The sequence below is a fragment of the Malaclemys terrapin genome, chromosome 3 (assembly GCF_027887155.1).
Source record: "Malaclemys terrapin pileata isolate rMalTer1 chromosome 3, rMalTer1.hap1, whole genome shotgun sequence".
Taxonomy (NCBI): domain Eukaryota; kingdom Metazoa; phylum Chordata; order Testudines; family Emydidae; genus Malaclemys; species Malaclemys terrapin.
Genome location: NC_071507.1, coordinates 37269013 through 37286328, shown reverse-complemented (window position 1 = coordinate 37286328; position 17316 = coordinate 37269013). Strand labels below are relative to the sequence as shown.

The 17316-nt window shown below is 39.6% G+C and overlaps 1 protein-coding gene across 2 annotated transcripts in view; it reads right to left on the bottom strand.

Moving 5' to 3' along the window:
- THADA (THADA armadillo repeat containing) overlaps nt 1-17316 on the bottom strand; it is a 327070-nt gene that overhangs the window by 252530 nt on the left and 57224 nt on the right. For both annotated transcript variants that reach the window (XM_054024500.1, XM_054024499.1), the window contains 4 exons: nt 15599-15731; nt 9675-9788; nt 4000-4122; nt 798-889 (listed from right to left, as the gene is read on the bottom strand). In XM_054024500.1, coding sequence (XP_053880475.1) covers nt 798-889; nt 4000-4122; nt 9675-9788; nt 15599-15731 — 462 coding nt within the window. The remainder of the gene's footprint in view (nt 1-797; nt 890-3999; nt 4123-9674; nt 9789-15598; nt 15732-17316) is intronic.

The following is a 17316-nucleotide window of genomic DNA, read 5'->3' as shown; positions in this document are numbered from 1 at the left end:
TCTGTGATGCCAATTAAGTCACAGTCAGCAGAGGTGAGATTTGAACATATGATTTCCTCTTTCCCAGCTATATTTGGGAGTTGCACCTCCCCTTTCATCCTCCAACATGAATACAATCATAGTAACTAATTTGGGGGTATGGTACTGCTCTCATTTTTGGGTAGCAATTATGATGTTTCATCTATTTGTCATGGAATTCCTGCAATTACAGAGCAGCAAGAAGTGTCAACAACAGCAACACATCTGTCTGCTGTCAGCAAATATTTCAGAACTCCCTAAGAGCCACCATACTGACTACCACTAGAGCCAGAACATCCACAGTTAATTATATTATACACAAAAATAAAATTGTTTCCTAAGACCAGCAAGATGAGTCACTGTATAGTAAAAATAGCAGACATTTCAAAAATGAATAAATTGCAATTCCCTGGGAGTCCTAATGCTCTGAAAATCATGGACCAGTTACTCAACTTCTGGAGGATCATTTTGGGGTCTGATCCCAAGATGTGATGACCATTGTAATTCCCATTGAAGTGATTGGGAGCTGTAGATGCTCAGCATCTTTCAGGATCAGGCCCTTTCTGTAAAATTACACTTTAAATTAAAATTAATTTTCACTGCATTGGGGAGATATTTTTGACTTAAGAGCTTAATCTTGGCAACACAGTTTAAACTAACTCAGATGTTTTTGTAACATTATTCTTCAGATAAATCCATAAAAGCATGCAACATTTTCACATTATTCTTGGCTGAGTCAATGCTTTGCAAAAGTAAAGTTAGCATCAGATGGAGCTTACCTATTTTTTTGGGAATTTTCATCCTTCCCTCTTTTAACTCCAAAAATTCTTGTAATCAGGGTACTAAACAGAAGAGTGGAGGAATTTCTCACCTAATGTATAAAGAAACATAGAATAGATATTAAGCAGCTTTCAAGCCGCACTGTAAACTGGATTTCAAATTCAGATGCAATTTAATTTAGAATTTTTTAAAACAGCAACAGAACATTTTGCATGCCAGACTAGACAAACTATCCCTAATCTAGCATCCTTCTTAGCGGCACAGGAAGGTGAAAGTAGTTTGCTATACAATATTTAACATCAGAGGGATAGCCGTGTTAGTCTGGATCTGTAAAAAGCAAGTGTAGGTGTAGGTGAATGAATATCCACCAATGTTATATATGCCATCATGTGCCAGCTCTGCCCCTCTGCTATGTACATCCGCCAAACTGGATAGTCCCTACATAAAAGGATAAATGGACACAAGTCAGATATTAGGAATGGCAATATACAAAAACCTGTAGGAGAAAACTTCAGGACCAGACTTCAAAGAAAAATCGCTGAGCTTCAGTTCATTTGCAAATTTGACACCATCAGCTCAGGATTAAACAAAGACTGTGAATGGCTAGCCAACTACAAAAGCAGTTTCTCCTCCCTTGGTGTTCACTCCTCAACTGCTAGAAGAGGGCCTCATTCTCCCTGACTGAACTAACCTCGTTATCTCTAGACTGATTCTTGCCTGCATATTTATACCTGCCTCTGGAAATTTCCATTACATGTGTCTGACGAAGTGGGTATTCACCCACGAAAGCTTATGCTCCAATACATCTGTTAGTCTATAAAGTGCCACAGGACTCTGTTAGTATTTAACATGTGAGTGGAACAGACAAATAGTTTAATGAACTTCAGTGCCCTAAAATAGTTTAGTGGAGGAGATTGTGTGGCTTAATGGTTGAAAAATCAGGGCTGGGAAGCAAGCAAGCAATCTGGTATCCATCCCTGACGCTGCCACAAACTTCCTGTGTAACCTTGGGTAAATCACCAACCTCTGCCCCATTTCCCAATCTTTAAAATAAGGAAAAGAACATCTACCAGTGGCTCCAACTTCTTTAGCTCAGGGACCATCTCACAAACATCTCCTGAAAGTATGAACTCTCACTCCACAACCTGCATATTCTTCAGTTTTGCTAGTGTCACTGTAGGGGCATAGACTATAGTGTTTTTGTTTTGTTTTTTTCTGGAATGGATTTTCAATGGTTGGCACCAGACAAAGGTTACATGCTAATATAGCAGGCAATTGGAGAGTCGAGTAGTAGGCAAATTCTCATTTCTTTGTCCTTGCACAGGAATTTTCTCTTCAGCACTTGCTGGGTCCTTCTGCCTTCCCCTCTGCAGGCCAATGCCTGCTCCCTGTTTTAGGAGCCATATGCTTAGCCTCATAAGTTCTGCCTTTTCCCAGTCCTCCCTGAAAAGATGTCACTGTCTGCCTCATGGAACAGGTAGGGATCAGTAGACATATAAAACTATATTCCATTCTGTAATGAGCACAGCTATGGAAGCATAGAAATGAAGGCACTGCAGACTCAGGAGTTTCAACTTACATCTGAATTTTCTGATTTTCTTACATTTTTCTACTTTCTCCCCCATTTAGTTTCCCCAACATACACTTATATCTAAATTTTAACAGACTGCTTTTTATGCAGTACTACAAGTGTAAGAACATTTACCAAGGTATTTACAATGCACCATGGTATCTAAACAACAAAAAACAAGTATATGTTAATTAGCCAAAAACTATGCGTGTGTTTTCTGTAATATCTAATTTAAGAGTTTCTCAGATAAATATTACCAAGACACTAAGAGGTACCCTTTCTCAGTCACATTATTTAAAAAGGAATATTGACTCTATGTATCATGGGATTAAGAAAGGAGTGGATCTCTGCATGTTTAAGGATGGTGAGTAGCTTCCCATTGCAAAGTGCAACATTGATGATAACTGTCAATAATAGTACCAGAGTTGATGGCCAGGAGTCAGAGACAGAAATAGTGGATCTCAGGGAACTGAAGACCAGTGAAACACTCAGCAGAAACCAAATCAAATTCAATTAACACATCATAGTTCAATGGGAATCATAGCGTTCATAAATCACAAAACACTGAGACCACAGTCCAGAGCTCATCTTCCTTACCCAGGGCTGGTACTACCATTAAGGCAAACTAGGCAGTTGCCTAGGGCACCAAGATTTGGGGGCGCTAAAAAGCGGTGCCCCCAATTTTTTCTTTTTACAGCGTTCCTGGGCTGGGCTGCCGGCAGCTCAGACTCCCTCTCCCAGCGCAGCGGCCGCTCCACTTTTCCCGTCTCCCAGACTTGCAGTACCAATCAGCTGTTTGGCACCACAAGCCTGGGAGGGGAGGAGAATTAGAGTGGGGGCGGCATGCTCGGGGAGGAGGCAGAGCAGAGGTGAGCTGGGGTGGGGAGCTGCCGCGGGGGGGGGGGGGGGGGGGACAGGGCTGGGGGGGCGCAAGGTGGAAGTTTCGCCTAGGGCGCAAAACTTCCTTGCACTGGCCCTGCCCTTACCTGTAAAGAACATCACAAATTCATCATCAATCAATCAGATGAAAGTACTATTAAGAAAGTAAGGCTTTCTGGAATAATCAGTCTGGGAACTACTGCAAAGCCAAGACATATCCTTGGGCTACATTTAAGGCAAGGAACAAACGTGAGCCCAGGTTTCCAGTAGTTTAAAGCATTTATTTTTAGCCATGGCAGGTCATGAGATATTGGACTTTAAAAATAACATACTGATAACCATCTTGCACTGAGACCCAGTCCAATGATTTGGGGGGGGGGGGGGGGGACCTTGACTCTTACTAACATGACACATTGACTCACTATTTATCAGCCAATCAGATTTTTTTTTAATTTGTAAGATAATTTACTTTTGTCGCTCTTGAAATTAGAAAGAAGTACACTCTGCATTACATCAAACCAACACAAAAAATACATTGATATAACAATACTGAGACCCAAACTGCAGCTTTCCTGTGATTTTTCTCCAGTATTGTGCCATGATACATCACATTCTGTAATACATATGGACGTACAGTTCATAAAATTTCCATCTGCTGTGGTACAATTATTGACAAACATTACAAATGCTTTGATTAGCACCGTCACCACATGCTTCTCCAATATAATACAATGTATTAAGGATTAACTTACTGCCCAGACAGGGGATGTAAAACCTAGAATTGCTGCTTGTATTCCATCTGCTATGTAAGGTATGATGTTTTCACCAAAGCGGGTATCCCTAAACAAGGCCCTCAGGATATTTAAAGCATGAACCTGGGAGGGGAAAAAATCATAATTTGTTTTGTAACATATGCTACTTTGTTGTAAAAGTCCTCAAATTACATACTTTAACCATAGCCATGGAGATGAACAAATCCATGCATTTACTCATTTATGCCACTTAATTTCCACTTTAAATTCCATTCATCACTATTAACAATTAAAGCAATACAATGGCACTGTGCAAAGTGCTTTCAAAAGAATAGTCATAGTAAAAAATAGTTAAAAAAGTGAATCATTTATTCACTTTTCTAGCTACCACCACATTTATGAAACATTGAGATTCTTGGATGAAAGAAACTAAAGGATATACATGTATTTATATTTTTTAACAGCAGCAAACATATGAAGAAATGAGTGTCAAATTCTTTACTACAGCTAGTAAAACTGTAATACTTAGCAATCTATCCTGGACAAATAAATCCTGAACCTTCTGTATTACAAGTAAAAATCAAGCCATAAAAGTTGCACTTTTTCTCTTCAGTTACCATGAGGAGACAATTTTCAAAATTTCTCAGGATTATCTGAAGCATCAAACCTTGTAAGTAAAGTCAATTTGATCATCCTTTTCTGAGCTTCAGGTACATTACACTTAAATTTGTCAACCAAGAAGGGGGAAAAAAATAGATACTTTTTGATTCAGGTCTGGTCTACACTACCAAGTTAAGCAGCTTACGTCGACCTAATTGTGCATGTGTCTACACTCAAATTTGTCTCCCACAGCTGTAAGTGCCTTGTTACACCAACATAGTAACACCATCTCCCCGAGCAGTGTAGAGTCACTGTTGATGTACTGTGGTACTTATGTCGACCCTAACTGTCCTCCAGCAGCTGTCCCACCATGCTCCAGACGGACCACTCTGGTCAGGCATTGTGAACTCCACTGCCAAGAGGTCATGGAGACCAGAAGCCCCCCACATCCATTCAAAGCCCCAAGAATTTTTGAAATTCCTTTTCCTGATTTCCTGGCTTGGCAAGCACACATAGCAGCTCTCCATTGTTGTGTGCAACTGCCCAGCTGACCATGTCAGCTACATGCTCCAGACATGCTCCTGCCTAGTGTAAACAGGAGATATTGAATCTCCTGTGCCTGTGGGGAGAAGAGCTCAGCTTCAAAGCAGCCATAGAAACGTCAACATCTACAGATTGCTCATGGGACACAGGAGAAGGGATTTGACAGGGACCAGCACCAATGCTGCATGAAAGCCAAGGAGCTGTGGCAGGCTTACCAGAAGGGTGCAGGGAAGCCAACAATCAATCCAGTGCCAAGCTGCACACCTGCCACTTTTACAAAAAGCTACATGCCATACTCAGCAAAAACTCCACCACCACTACCCACAGCATCGTTGATACCTCTGAGGAGGCTGAGTCACAGACCCCTGCCAGGAACAGCAAGGAGAAGTATGGGGGACAGGTGACCAAGGAGATCGAGCTGCACAGTGAGCCTGTTTTTGACTCCACTGCAGTCCTGACAGTCAAGCACAGGTGAGCCCAATGTAGGGGAAGGAACCTTGGGCAAGCGTGCAGATAAATTTTCAATTACAGAGATGGCGCTCCCAAAGTAGCAGGACATATCTTTTGACTTTTCATTTATTTAATTTACTCATGCTAGAAGAGGTAGTGGTACAACCAAGAGTAGAGTTGCTATCTGCTTTACATTCACCTATAGAGTCAGGCAGAGGGAGCAAATCGGAGCTTTTATGTACACAGGGATGTCCCTTGAATTCTCTTGAGAGATCTTAATGAAACTTTCATGGAGGTACTCTGCAATCCTCCACCGAAGGTTTCTAGGGAGGGCTGCCCTATTTCTTCCTCCGTGGTAGAATGCTTTCCCACGCCACTCATTGATAACTTTGGCAGGCACCATTGCAGTACACAAGCTAGCAGCATATGGGCCCAGCCAGCTTAAGGACACCAGAAGCAGCTGTGCTCTCTCTCTGCCTTTGTTATCCGCAGGAGTGAGATAAAAGGATAAAATGGAAAATGGTGGAAAACGGTGCCAGTATTCAGTGCCACTGCCCTATACTACTAGAATCATGCAACACCAACCCCCAGCAAGCCATGCTCACCGTGACTGGCGCTGTGATTAACGCCGTGCACAAGCAATCCCAAGAAGAAATGACAATGCTGTACTTAAAACGTTAGAGGAGCAAGGCGAGTGAGTTCAGCACCTCAAGTTTCGCTTTCCACAGTGAATACACTGACAATGGTACCTCTGTGGGTTTTATCTTCAGCAGCTGCCATGGCAGCCTTCAGGGTCTCCCCCTCCACACTCACGGAATGCCTGAGCCAGATGAGGAGAAGGAGCACTCGGGATGATATGTTCAATGAGATCTTGCAAGCCAGTGCTGTATCAGACCATGAACATGGGGGCCTGGCGGATGAACACTGCAGATACCATGGGCAAGGAAAGAATGGAGAGGACATAGGCCCAGAAGTTCCAACAGGAAAAGGAGAGGGAGATGCACCAGGACATAATGGGACTTCTCAGGCAGACTCTGCAGCAGACTCTAGTGGACCTGCAGGTTCAACAATCCCAGGCTCACATTCCTCTGAAGCCCACTGAGAACTCAACATTGGGACCTCCCTAAACCCTCCTCCTCCCCCCAACATTCCGCTTGGCATCAGAGGTTGCTACATTACCCCTACCACTCCACCCTGGGGGACATTAAAGACAGTCACATCTTCACATCAACTGTGGCTTTCACAGGTCAGTGTATGTGTAGTTTAAATGAATATGAATGATCCTTCCCCTTCATAAGTTCTGTTCTTTTAATTTATTATGTTTTTAAATGTATTTGTTGTAAAACTGCACTGGGTTTTTGATTTTTGCACTGATTGTTACAGAATAAAACTATTATTTGGAAAATAATTCATATTTATTAGCTCACAGCACATGCTGCCAAGCGCTCTGCAGTTCTGAAAGCAACCCATTACACAGTGTCACACAACTCAAAATAATTCACAAACAACATTAATAGGTGCATTGACAATGTTATATTCCTACAGCATTCACCACATAATTCCTACCAGACCACAAAAGAGCAGGGCCAGACAGACCACACTACAGCACCACCACATATTACTCTGGCTCACTGTTAAAATGGTCTTTCAAAGCCTCCCTTAACCATATAGCTCTGCATTGCACCCTTCTAATAGCCCTTGCACCTGTCTGTTCAAAGTCAGCAGACAGCCTCCTCACCTCCGTCCTCCACCCTTGTGGAAACTTTGCGCCCTTTGCTTCACAGATATTATGCAGGACACAGCAGGCAGCTATAACAATTGGGATATTTTTCTTATTACAGTCCAATCGCATGAGTAAACAATACCAGCATCCTTTCAAATGACCTAAAACACATTCAACTGTTACTCTGCACCTGCCGAGCTGGTAACTGAACTGTTCCTTGGTGCTGTTGAGATGGCTGGCGTATGGCTTCATGAGCCAGGGGAGCAAGCAGTAGGCTGGGTAGCCCAGGATCACTATTGACATTCCAACATCCCCAATGCTAATCCTCCGGTCGGGAGAGAAAGTTCTTGCAGATACGAGGATCATGCACCTTCACTGACCAGCCCATACTGCTGTTAGTGAAGCATCCCCAGTGATCCACCAACAGTTGCATAACCATAGAAAAGCAGCCCATTCTGTCAATATACTCTGGGGCAAGGTGATTTGGTGCTAAAATAGGGATATATGTGCTGTCTATCACTCTACCACAATTTGGAAACCCAACTGCTGCAAATCCATCCACTATGTCCTGCACATTGCTGAGAGTCACACTCCTGCATAGCAAGAGATGATTAATGGCCCTGCACACTTGCATCACAACGGCCCCTGTGGGGGACTTCAAATTGATTCCCAGCTGACCAGTAGCAAACTAGCATTGCATGTTTCCACAGTGCGATCACTACTGGCTTCTCCACTGTCAGTGCAGCTCTCATTTTGGCATCACTGTGCTAGAGGGCTGGGGCACGCTTAGCGCACAGGTCCAGGAATGCGGCCTTGTGCATCCAAAAGTTCTGCAGTTACTGCTTGTGATCCCATACTTGCATAACGATGCAATCCCACTAGTCAGTGCTTGTTTCTCAGGCCCAGAAGCGCCACTCCACCATCTGCAGCTGTTCCATGAACACCACCAAAATCCTTGAATTGGTTCTCACTATGTCCCACAGCAATCAGTCCTCCATGGAATGACCATGCCTCTCACTCATTAGGTTCTTCTTACGGCTCTGCAAATACCCCAGGATTGTGCACCCCGTGCTTGCAACACTCATGACAATAGTACAGAGGCATACAGCCACCATGCTTCTCTCAGAGATGTTAGACAATGAGGAAGGCCACGTGGGTTTGTGGGATTTTGAAAAAAAAAGCGAGAAAATTACGGGCTATAGATAACATTTTGGGATAGAGACAGTTGCATACCGGGGAAATTCACCCCATGCGCCCAGTCATCTCTGCACGATTCATTTTCACCCCATCATGCAATGCCAAAACTTCCCAAAAGACAGCATGCTGAATGGTGGCGAGTTGCAGGGTTGGATACCTACCCATGGTGCACCACTCTCTGCATTGATACAAGCACTCCTGGTGAGTATGCACACCACCAACACAAAGAGCCAAGTATGCATGTGCACAAGCAATGTACTAACTGGCAGCTGTATGCCAAAGTACCTTGAGTCAACGTACATTTATAGTGTAGATGTGGCCTCAAAAATTAGACAACACACACAAAAAACCTGGAACAGGTTTTTATGAAAAACTTGCCAATTTTAAGCTAAGATTAATACATGGGCTATCTCAACAGACATTGTATTCTCTTGTACTTCCCTACACATACTGGGCTAGATCTTCAGCTGATGGTAATCACTGAAGTTGACTTTGATGAAGCTACATAAATTTGCACCAGCTGACGAGCTGGCATAGTAACTAAATACTACAAACACTGAAGTTAGCCAACTACAAACCATGCTCAGCTATCAAGTTTTTATAGTACTGCTACTGTAATGTCGAAAAATAAAGATGTTCGACATTAAATTGGAGCAATTCGTTTTAAGATTTGCAAATATAAGTTAATGATCACATATTTAAGTATGAAGAGCTGTGAGTATGTACAATAGTCATTTTTCAGTGTGTGTTCTCATTACTGTTCTATGCTATGTATGGAACACAAACTATTGTTTATTTACTCCAAATGGGACGTTGCTTAATACTAAAATTTACTCATAATTTGTTCAGAAATAATACAGGGCAATAATCTGATTATGTAAATTCTAATAAAAAGGAATTAGTATACTTTCACCACATGAAAGGGTCAATACACCAAATGAGTCAATATAGAATGTTCAGGATTTTTGTTCCAAACATCTCATTCATTTGCATGAAGAGTCCAATAACTCCACAACCTCTGAATGCTTCAAGAAACTAAACTTTAGCATGTTTGTGGATCAAAAAAAATGAATTACATCTACTTTTAAAAAACACGACTGATTGACAATGAACTGTTTTGAGAACTTTATTTCCTAATATCATGATGTGTTTTACTTCTCACCTGAGGGATTATGTTTGTTGATTCATTCACAGGTACAGCCAAAGATATTAACTCATTCATTGTCATTTTCAGTAAGTTTGTTTTACTCTTCTTTGGTTCCGAAGCCAACAAAGCCTAAGGGAGGGTAAAAAGTCGTAAGTAATTATTTTTTTCTAGTTATCTACTAACAGTAATGCCCAATTACCATCTCTCTCTCTTTCTTTCTCATACATATACAAGATATTACAGCAGAGCATCTGATCACTCTTGAGCACCATAGGGAAACTTGTACAATAGTTTCGATTTTAATCTTGTTTTTCTTTGATTGGTTTGAAAAAAATATATATATAGTTTTGATATGACATGGGTTGGTTGGAAAACAATACCATTCTGCACAAACATTAAAGTTTTTTAAAACTGTTTCATTCTAACCTGGAATGAAAATGAGACCTTTTTGAATTTTTTCATGAAAAAAGTTTCAAAAAGGTCTCATTTTCAGTCACTCACCCTCACGAATAAAAAAAAACAAACAATAAAAAGAGAACCAAAAAAAGGTCAGAAAATTAATCAGTTAAGATTATAATAGCAACATTAACCACCAGACCATACAATCAGTCTGTCAGTATCTCCTGCTGGAGCTGTTCCACTTTGTATAACTAATTAAGTATTCATTGGCCAGAGACTTGCATAGAATGTAGGAGACCGATGTTTAACTCACTGCTCTGAATAAGACAGAGCAGAGACTTGAACCTGTGATCCCCACCATCCTGCATGAGTGCCCTATCCACCAAGCTACTAGCAATTCTATGGTGGGGTGCCCTGACCAGTCAGTCTCTAAGTCTTAGTCTCCCCTCACCCTCAGGCTCCATCCCCCACGTCCCAATTTCCTGGGTCTCAGAAACCTCCCCCAAAGAATTTTCTGTCAAAATGGAATTTTTCAACAGAAAAAAGTTTGGTTGAAAATTTGTCAACCAGCTCTGGATACAATCATTTGAGTGTGTACTAAAGAATATTTCTTCAATCATACCGAGGTGCATTTAAGCAAGTGTGTGCATACCATTAGTTTTGTTGATTCAAAGTGCTTAGAACCACTGTAAGACTGGCAGAGAATATGAATTCAGCAAGCCAGACAGTTGCATGAAGTGTATGTAGTTTGTAAGCTCCAGCTAGACACACGCACACAAACGCTCTGCCACAACTAGTAAGTTACATGCAAGAAATAAATTATGACATTAAAGTTGTCATTACTTTTTTCTTTTTAGATATGCTTAATATATTTCTCTTTATACCATAAAATTCATACTGTAAAACAGAGCATGTGTAATGTAGATGAATTAACACTGCTTATATTATTTTAACTGTTGCATTTCTGCAATTTTGTATTTTAACAGTGTAACCTTTATCCATAAGGCATTGTTAACAGTTGTATATGCACCCACAACTCTCACTTTTGATGTTCACCTAGTATTTTATCTATTCAAAATAATGGTGGAGACTAAGGAGAATGCAGCTATTTCATACGTAGATGAAAGGAGGAAACACTATGTTAATATAATTACTAGGGCTGTTGATTAATTGCAGCTAAGTCATGCAATTAACTCCAAAAAATTAAAAAAAGTAATTGTGATTAATCGCAGTTTTAAATGCACTGTTAAACAGCATACCAATTTAAATTTATTAAATAGTTTGGATGTTTTTCTACATTTTCAAATATATTTATTTCAATTACAACAGACTATAAAGTGTACAGGGCTCACTTTATATTATTATATTTATTTTTTTTATATTATTTATATAATATTATTATATTTATTATTTGTACTAAAAAGAATATAAAAAGTGAGCCTTGTACACTTTATATCTTTTTATTACACATATTTGCACTGTATTTTTCAATTAATCTCCTACAAGTACCATAGTGCAATCATTTTATTGTGAAAGCACAACTTACAAATGTACTTTTTTTTATATATATATAATTGCACTCAAAAAACAAAACAATGTAAAACTTCAGAACCTATGAGTCCACTCAGTCCTACTTCTTGTGCAGCCAATCACTAAGACAAACAAGTTTGTTTACATTTTTGGGAAATAATGCTGTCCGCTTATTTACAATGTCACCTGAAAGTGAGAACAGACGTTTGCATGGCACGTTTGTAGCCAGCACTGCAAGGTGTTTATGTGCCAGATATGCTAAACATTCATATACCCCTTTATGTTTTGGCCACCATTCCAGGAGACATGCTTCCATGCTGATGACGCTCGTTAAAAAAAATTAAGTGTTAATTAAATTTGTGACTGAATTCCTTGGGGGAGAATTGAATGCTTCCTGCTCTGTGTTTTACCCGCATTCTGCCAAATATTTCATGTTATAGCAGTCTCGGATGATGACCCAGCACATATTGTTTGTTTTAAGAACACTTTCACCGCAGATTTGACAAAATAGAAAGAAGGTACCAATGTGAGATTTCTACAGATAGCTACCGAACTAGACCCAAGATTTAAGAATCTGAAGTGCCGTCCAAAATTTGAGAGGGACGGGGCGTGGATCATGCTTTCAGAAGTCTTAAAAGAGCAACACTCCGATGCAGAAACTACAGAACCCAAACCATCAAAAAAGAAAATCAAACTTCTGCTGGTGGTATCTGACTCAGATGATGAAAATGAACATGCGTTGGTCTGCATTGCATTGGATCGTTATCGAGCAGAACCCAACATCAGCAAGGACGCATGTCCTCTGGAATGGTGGTTGAAGCATGAAAGGACATATGAATCTTTAGCGCATCTGGCACGTAAATAACTTGCGACACCAGCTACAACAGTGCCATGCGAACGTCTGTTCTCACTTTCAGGTGACATTGTAAACAAGAAGCGAGCAGCAGCATCTCCTGAAAATGTAAACAAACTTGTCTGTCTGAGCGATTGGCTGAACAAGAAATAGGACTGCGTGGACTTGTAGGCTCTAAAGTTATACATTGTTTTATTTTTGAATGCAGTTATTTTTTGTACTTAACTCTACATTTGTAAGTTCAACTTTCATGATAAAGAGATTGCACTACAGTACTTGTATTAAGCGAATTGAAAATACTATTTCTTTTATTTTTACAATGCAAAGATTTATAAAAAAACAAATATAAAGTGAGCACTGTACACTTTGTATTCTGTATTGTAACTGAAATCAATATATTTGAAAATGTGGAAAACATCCACAAATATTTATATAAATGGTATTCTATTATTGTTTAACATCGCAATTAATCGCGTGATTAATTTTTAATCGCTTGACAGCGCTAATAATTACTATGACAATCAAATGTGTACTGCTATAACATCCTCATTTTAAAAACAATTAACTAAACATTATTTTGTTACAAACTAGTAGTAAAGTGAATGGTTTCCATAAATGAAAGTAGTCACTAATTCTACTAGCTCTGAGCACAATCCTTTCAACCTGTGGAGCACACTTCAGACACCATAAAAATACTCGCTGGAGACACTTCACTGAAACATGGGAGTCCAGAGCACATGTGCACCCTGATTTTGGAAGAGGACCATCTGTCCACAGGTGACTGCACTGGTTAAATTTTAGTTTAACTATATTTTTATTACAAGAATAATAAAATAGTCAAGATACTTATGAATGCAGCTGCTCAGAAGTGATGCAATTTTAAGGAAGGGGGCAGGAGAGAGGGATACCAGAGAATAATAATTAAAAACAAAAAATCAATTAAAAAAAAAAAAATCACACAGCAAGACTAGATTACATTCAGGGGGAAAAGAATCAAAGGCTTTAACTCTGTTTTGACAGGCAACAACCTCATATAGAATCCATTTCAATAACAAATATTTAGACATTTAATACCGTATCACATTGCAAAAAATAAATGTGAAAGCAAAACCTCCGAGCTATTCAGCCAACGGAAGCACTGATGAGGACAGAAACTGGGAGCATGCACAAAAGCAGTAACTGGTACTTTTAACAGTGTCTTTGAGGGAAAACATGGAGCATGGAGAGAAGAGAAAGGAAGTATTGAGGCAGTATGGAGATAAAATGGAGGGGAATATGTGGGAGACAAACATTCAGCAAAAACATAAGGAGGCTAAAAATGTAAGGTTATGATAACGAATAGTACAAAAATGAAACAAAGCCTCTTTCCCACTACTTCCTCTTATCCTTCCAAAAGGAACTGCTCTCTGCAGTTTAAAGATTTATTTTTGGTAGCAATACTTTTAATCTGAAAGGGTAATTTTAAAAATGCATGTAACCTTATAGAATATATTATAAAAGCATTAAAACACAACAGAGCAAGTTTACTGAGCCAGTAAAACATGTCTCAGGAGACTGATGGCAAGAGGCCACACTGAATCTTGCATTTATGACCAAGAAAACAAGATCTTTTATGTATTAATGCTATCTTCTTAGGATACTTTATAATATGTACTACAATCTATATTTTGGATTATTTAAATGCAACAGTCCATTTCAGGATTCATTAATCACAAGTGTGCTTGGAGTTATCCATCAAAGAAAAACAAAATGGAAAACCAGAAGGAAAATTGTACATATTTTATTTTTGTTTTATCCGTCTCATTTCTTCAACCAAATGGTTTCAGTTCAATTCCAAAGCTAGTTCCAAATCTCCATTTATAGGTATTTAATTGTCAGGATGTGAATTTAGTACTCCCTCGGGGATTGACAAAGCAGCACCTTCCAGACTAGTTTATCCAAACGGGTATGGCAGGGACAGTGGCAGTGTAAACTTCCCCACCAATGTATGTCAACCTCAGCCTACAAAGACCGATTAAAAAAAAAAAAAAAAAAAAAGAAAAAAAAAAAGGATAATGTTATCCTCATTTAGTGCTTATCCATCTTATTCACAGATGCCAGTTCATAACCTGGCTTCTCAGAATGCTATTAATGGTGCCAATTAGTGCTAACTGTGCTAAATTTTGTGATATGGATGGGAACACTTGTCCCCAGCAATAGGGCTGAAGCCACCGAATTAATTTAATGTAGGCCACTTGCAAATATCAGAGGGTAAGAATTTTTTATCTTTATCAATCGGAGCTGGATTTGAAAGAAAAACTTAAAAAGAGAAAGAGCTTACAAACAATTCCCAATACCACCCAGTCTCCCTCAAATATTCTTTTTACACTGAAAATCTGCATTAATAGTAGTAAAGCAATTTCTCAATCATAAATCAGTTACCGTCACTGCACAATCTGTAATATTTTACAGAAAGAAAGAAAGACATTTTCCCTCATGTCTCCGAACTTCTACCCCTCTTCTGAAAGCCAAAATTTCGACATTGTTGAATTGCTCAATCATATTTTATTTGAAACAAAAAAATCCAGTAATCATAAAATGTATAATGTAAATTACAAACATAAGAATAAAAGTTCTTGACTCATATGTCCCAATTACAAATATAATCTATCAAATACAGAAGAATTTCCGTTTGCTACAGTATTAATGTCACTAAAATGGAGTTCAGCTCCAAAATGGAGCACTCAAATGAAAACAGGCACATTCTTCACAATGCAATATCCACATTTTTATTTATCAAATAAAATAAGCAGCTATATTTACAATCTCTGAACTATTACACGTTTGACAAACACCACACTGAAACCACAAATTTCATGTGCTCTCATCCTCCAGAAACGCCAGTCAAGAGATCCACATCTCACGGCGAATTATACTCCCATTTTGTAATCCCAATTGCATGAACGCAAACTGGGACAAAATGTGGACTCCTGCCCCCATCTATGTTCAAAAGTATTTAGAAGGGCATAATTTGACCCAAAATGGTCAAATTGGTAAAACACGCATCAATCTCACAATGTACTCACTCATACTTTTCAGGGATTTATATGACTCACAATGATGTGGCAATAAAATAAATGCAGTCATATGAAGTTACAGGTGCAACATTAGTAGGTACCTGTATGTAGAATGGAATTCCAGCACTGCGTCTAGTTGCACATAGTTTAGAAGAAGGATCACAAGATTTAATTTCTTCTAAAACATTGTACAACCATTGCTGTGGCAATGTACGGAGACTCTCGTTAGTACATCTAAAGAAACACAAATAAGCATGCATAAGTATTTAGGATAAACAAGTTCAAAACAAAATTAAAAGATAATAAACTGTGCCCTATTGCTGTTGCAGAGAGTGCTATTTACCTTTATTAACTAAGACCATTTTTTCTTAATGTGTAGGATTGATATGCACTTAGTGTGTAGGATTGATCTGACTTGACCAATGTTGGGAGAAATATACAACCCATTTTGAAAAATGGGAATACTCACATGCCTTACATATTTGGGGAAACTAACATATGCCGGAACATGTGATGAGAGAAGCATGGGAGTTGTATCCAGGCTAATAAAAACAAAATTAGAGACACTGAAATAGTTCTGGTATTAAATGCCTGGTATGCTGTATTAAATGGTAATTACAATATTTTAAAATCTTGAAGAGATTATCATTTTAACCACAGGACACTTTTTTGCAGGGCAGAAATAGAGGTGCTGCACAGAAGTAGCAGCCACCAGAGGGATTCCGTCTGACTCAGCAAGTTTCCTCAGGGAATGCTATGGGGAGCAAAGACTGGATCAGGAGCTCCCCACAGCATTTCAAACGGTGCAGTATGCAGTCGTCCGTTCTGGCTCAAGTCCATGGCCATGCCCTCTCCCACTTTGAGGTGGCTAACCCTACTAGCATCTCTACCTAGTACAGCTCCTGTACATTCCCCTATCAGGAATGTAGCCAACCCTTGTGCAAAGCCATGAGGTGGAAGAGAATGACGTTTTTCCCACACCTTCACCCTGTAACCTGTACAGATGTGGGGAAGAGGGTTGGAGAGAAGTGGCAGGGAGAGTGTGGGTGCATGTGTGTTTCACTTACCCATGGATTTTTCCATATCTCAAAAACTGGACATAAGAAAATTTCATCTAGAAAACACTAGGTGAGCTGGTTCCTAGCTACTTAAGAGACCAGCTTTTTCCTAATAGCTGGGAACAGCCAAGATGCTTCTGTTAACAGTCCCCAGATTTGAACTTTAGGCAGCCCCTACTACAGGGGTTCTCACAAACAAAATTTTTGGTGGCCTCAGAGTGCAGCCACCAACTCTTGCTGGTGGCCACACTTAATTTTAGGAAAAAGTGTATTTATTTTTCCTAAAGTTAATAAAGTAATATGCACATATATACATTCAAATCATTGTAATTTATTTATGTAAGGTTTTCAGGGTTTTTTTTGCAGACTCAATAATAAAAAGCATGCACAGTTTTCTCTATTCTTTACCAGATCTAAGAGTAGAAATACAAATAAGGTGCTTTGCACGTTCTTGTCTTTTTTATTAGCGTTTCTTTTGCTTTTTTGGTAAAAGTGGTTGTCTATATAACAATTCTGAAGTAAATTTAAAAATGCTTTTACATAATAGAAATCCAAATAATAATGAAAAACATATCTGGTTGGCTTGGGTCTGGGGAAGGGAGGGGAGGGGAAGGAGAGAGGGGAGGCACGGCTGTGGCTTGCTCGGGGCTCCTCCGGGCAGGTGGGGGGGCTTGGGGTTTTGGCCAGCCCAGAGCTCCTCTGGACAAGGGGGTGAGGACGCTCTGGGCAGGTGTGGGATGGGTCTCAGGCCTTTGGCCAGC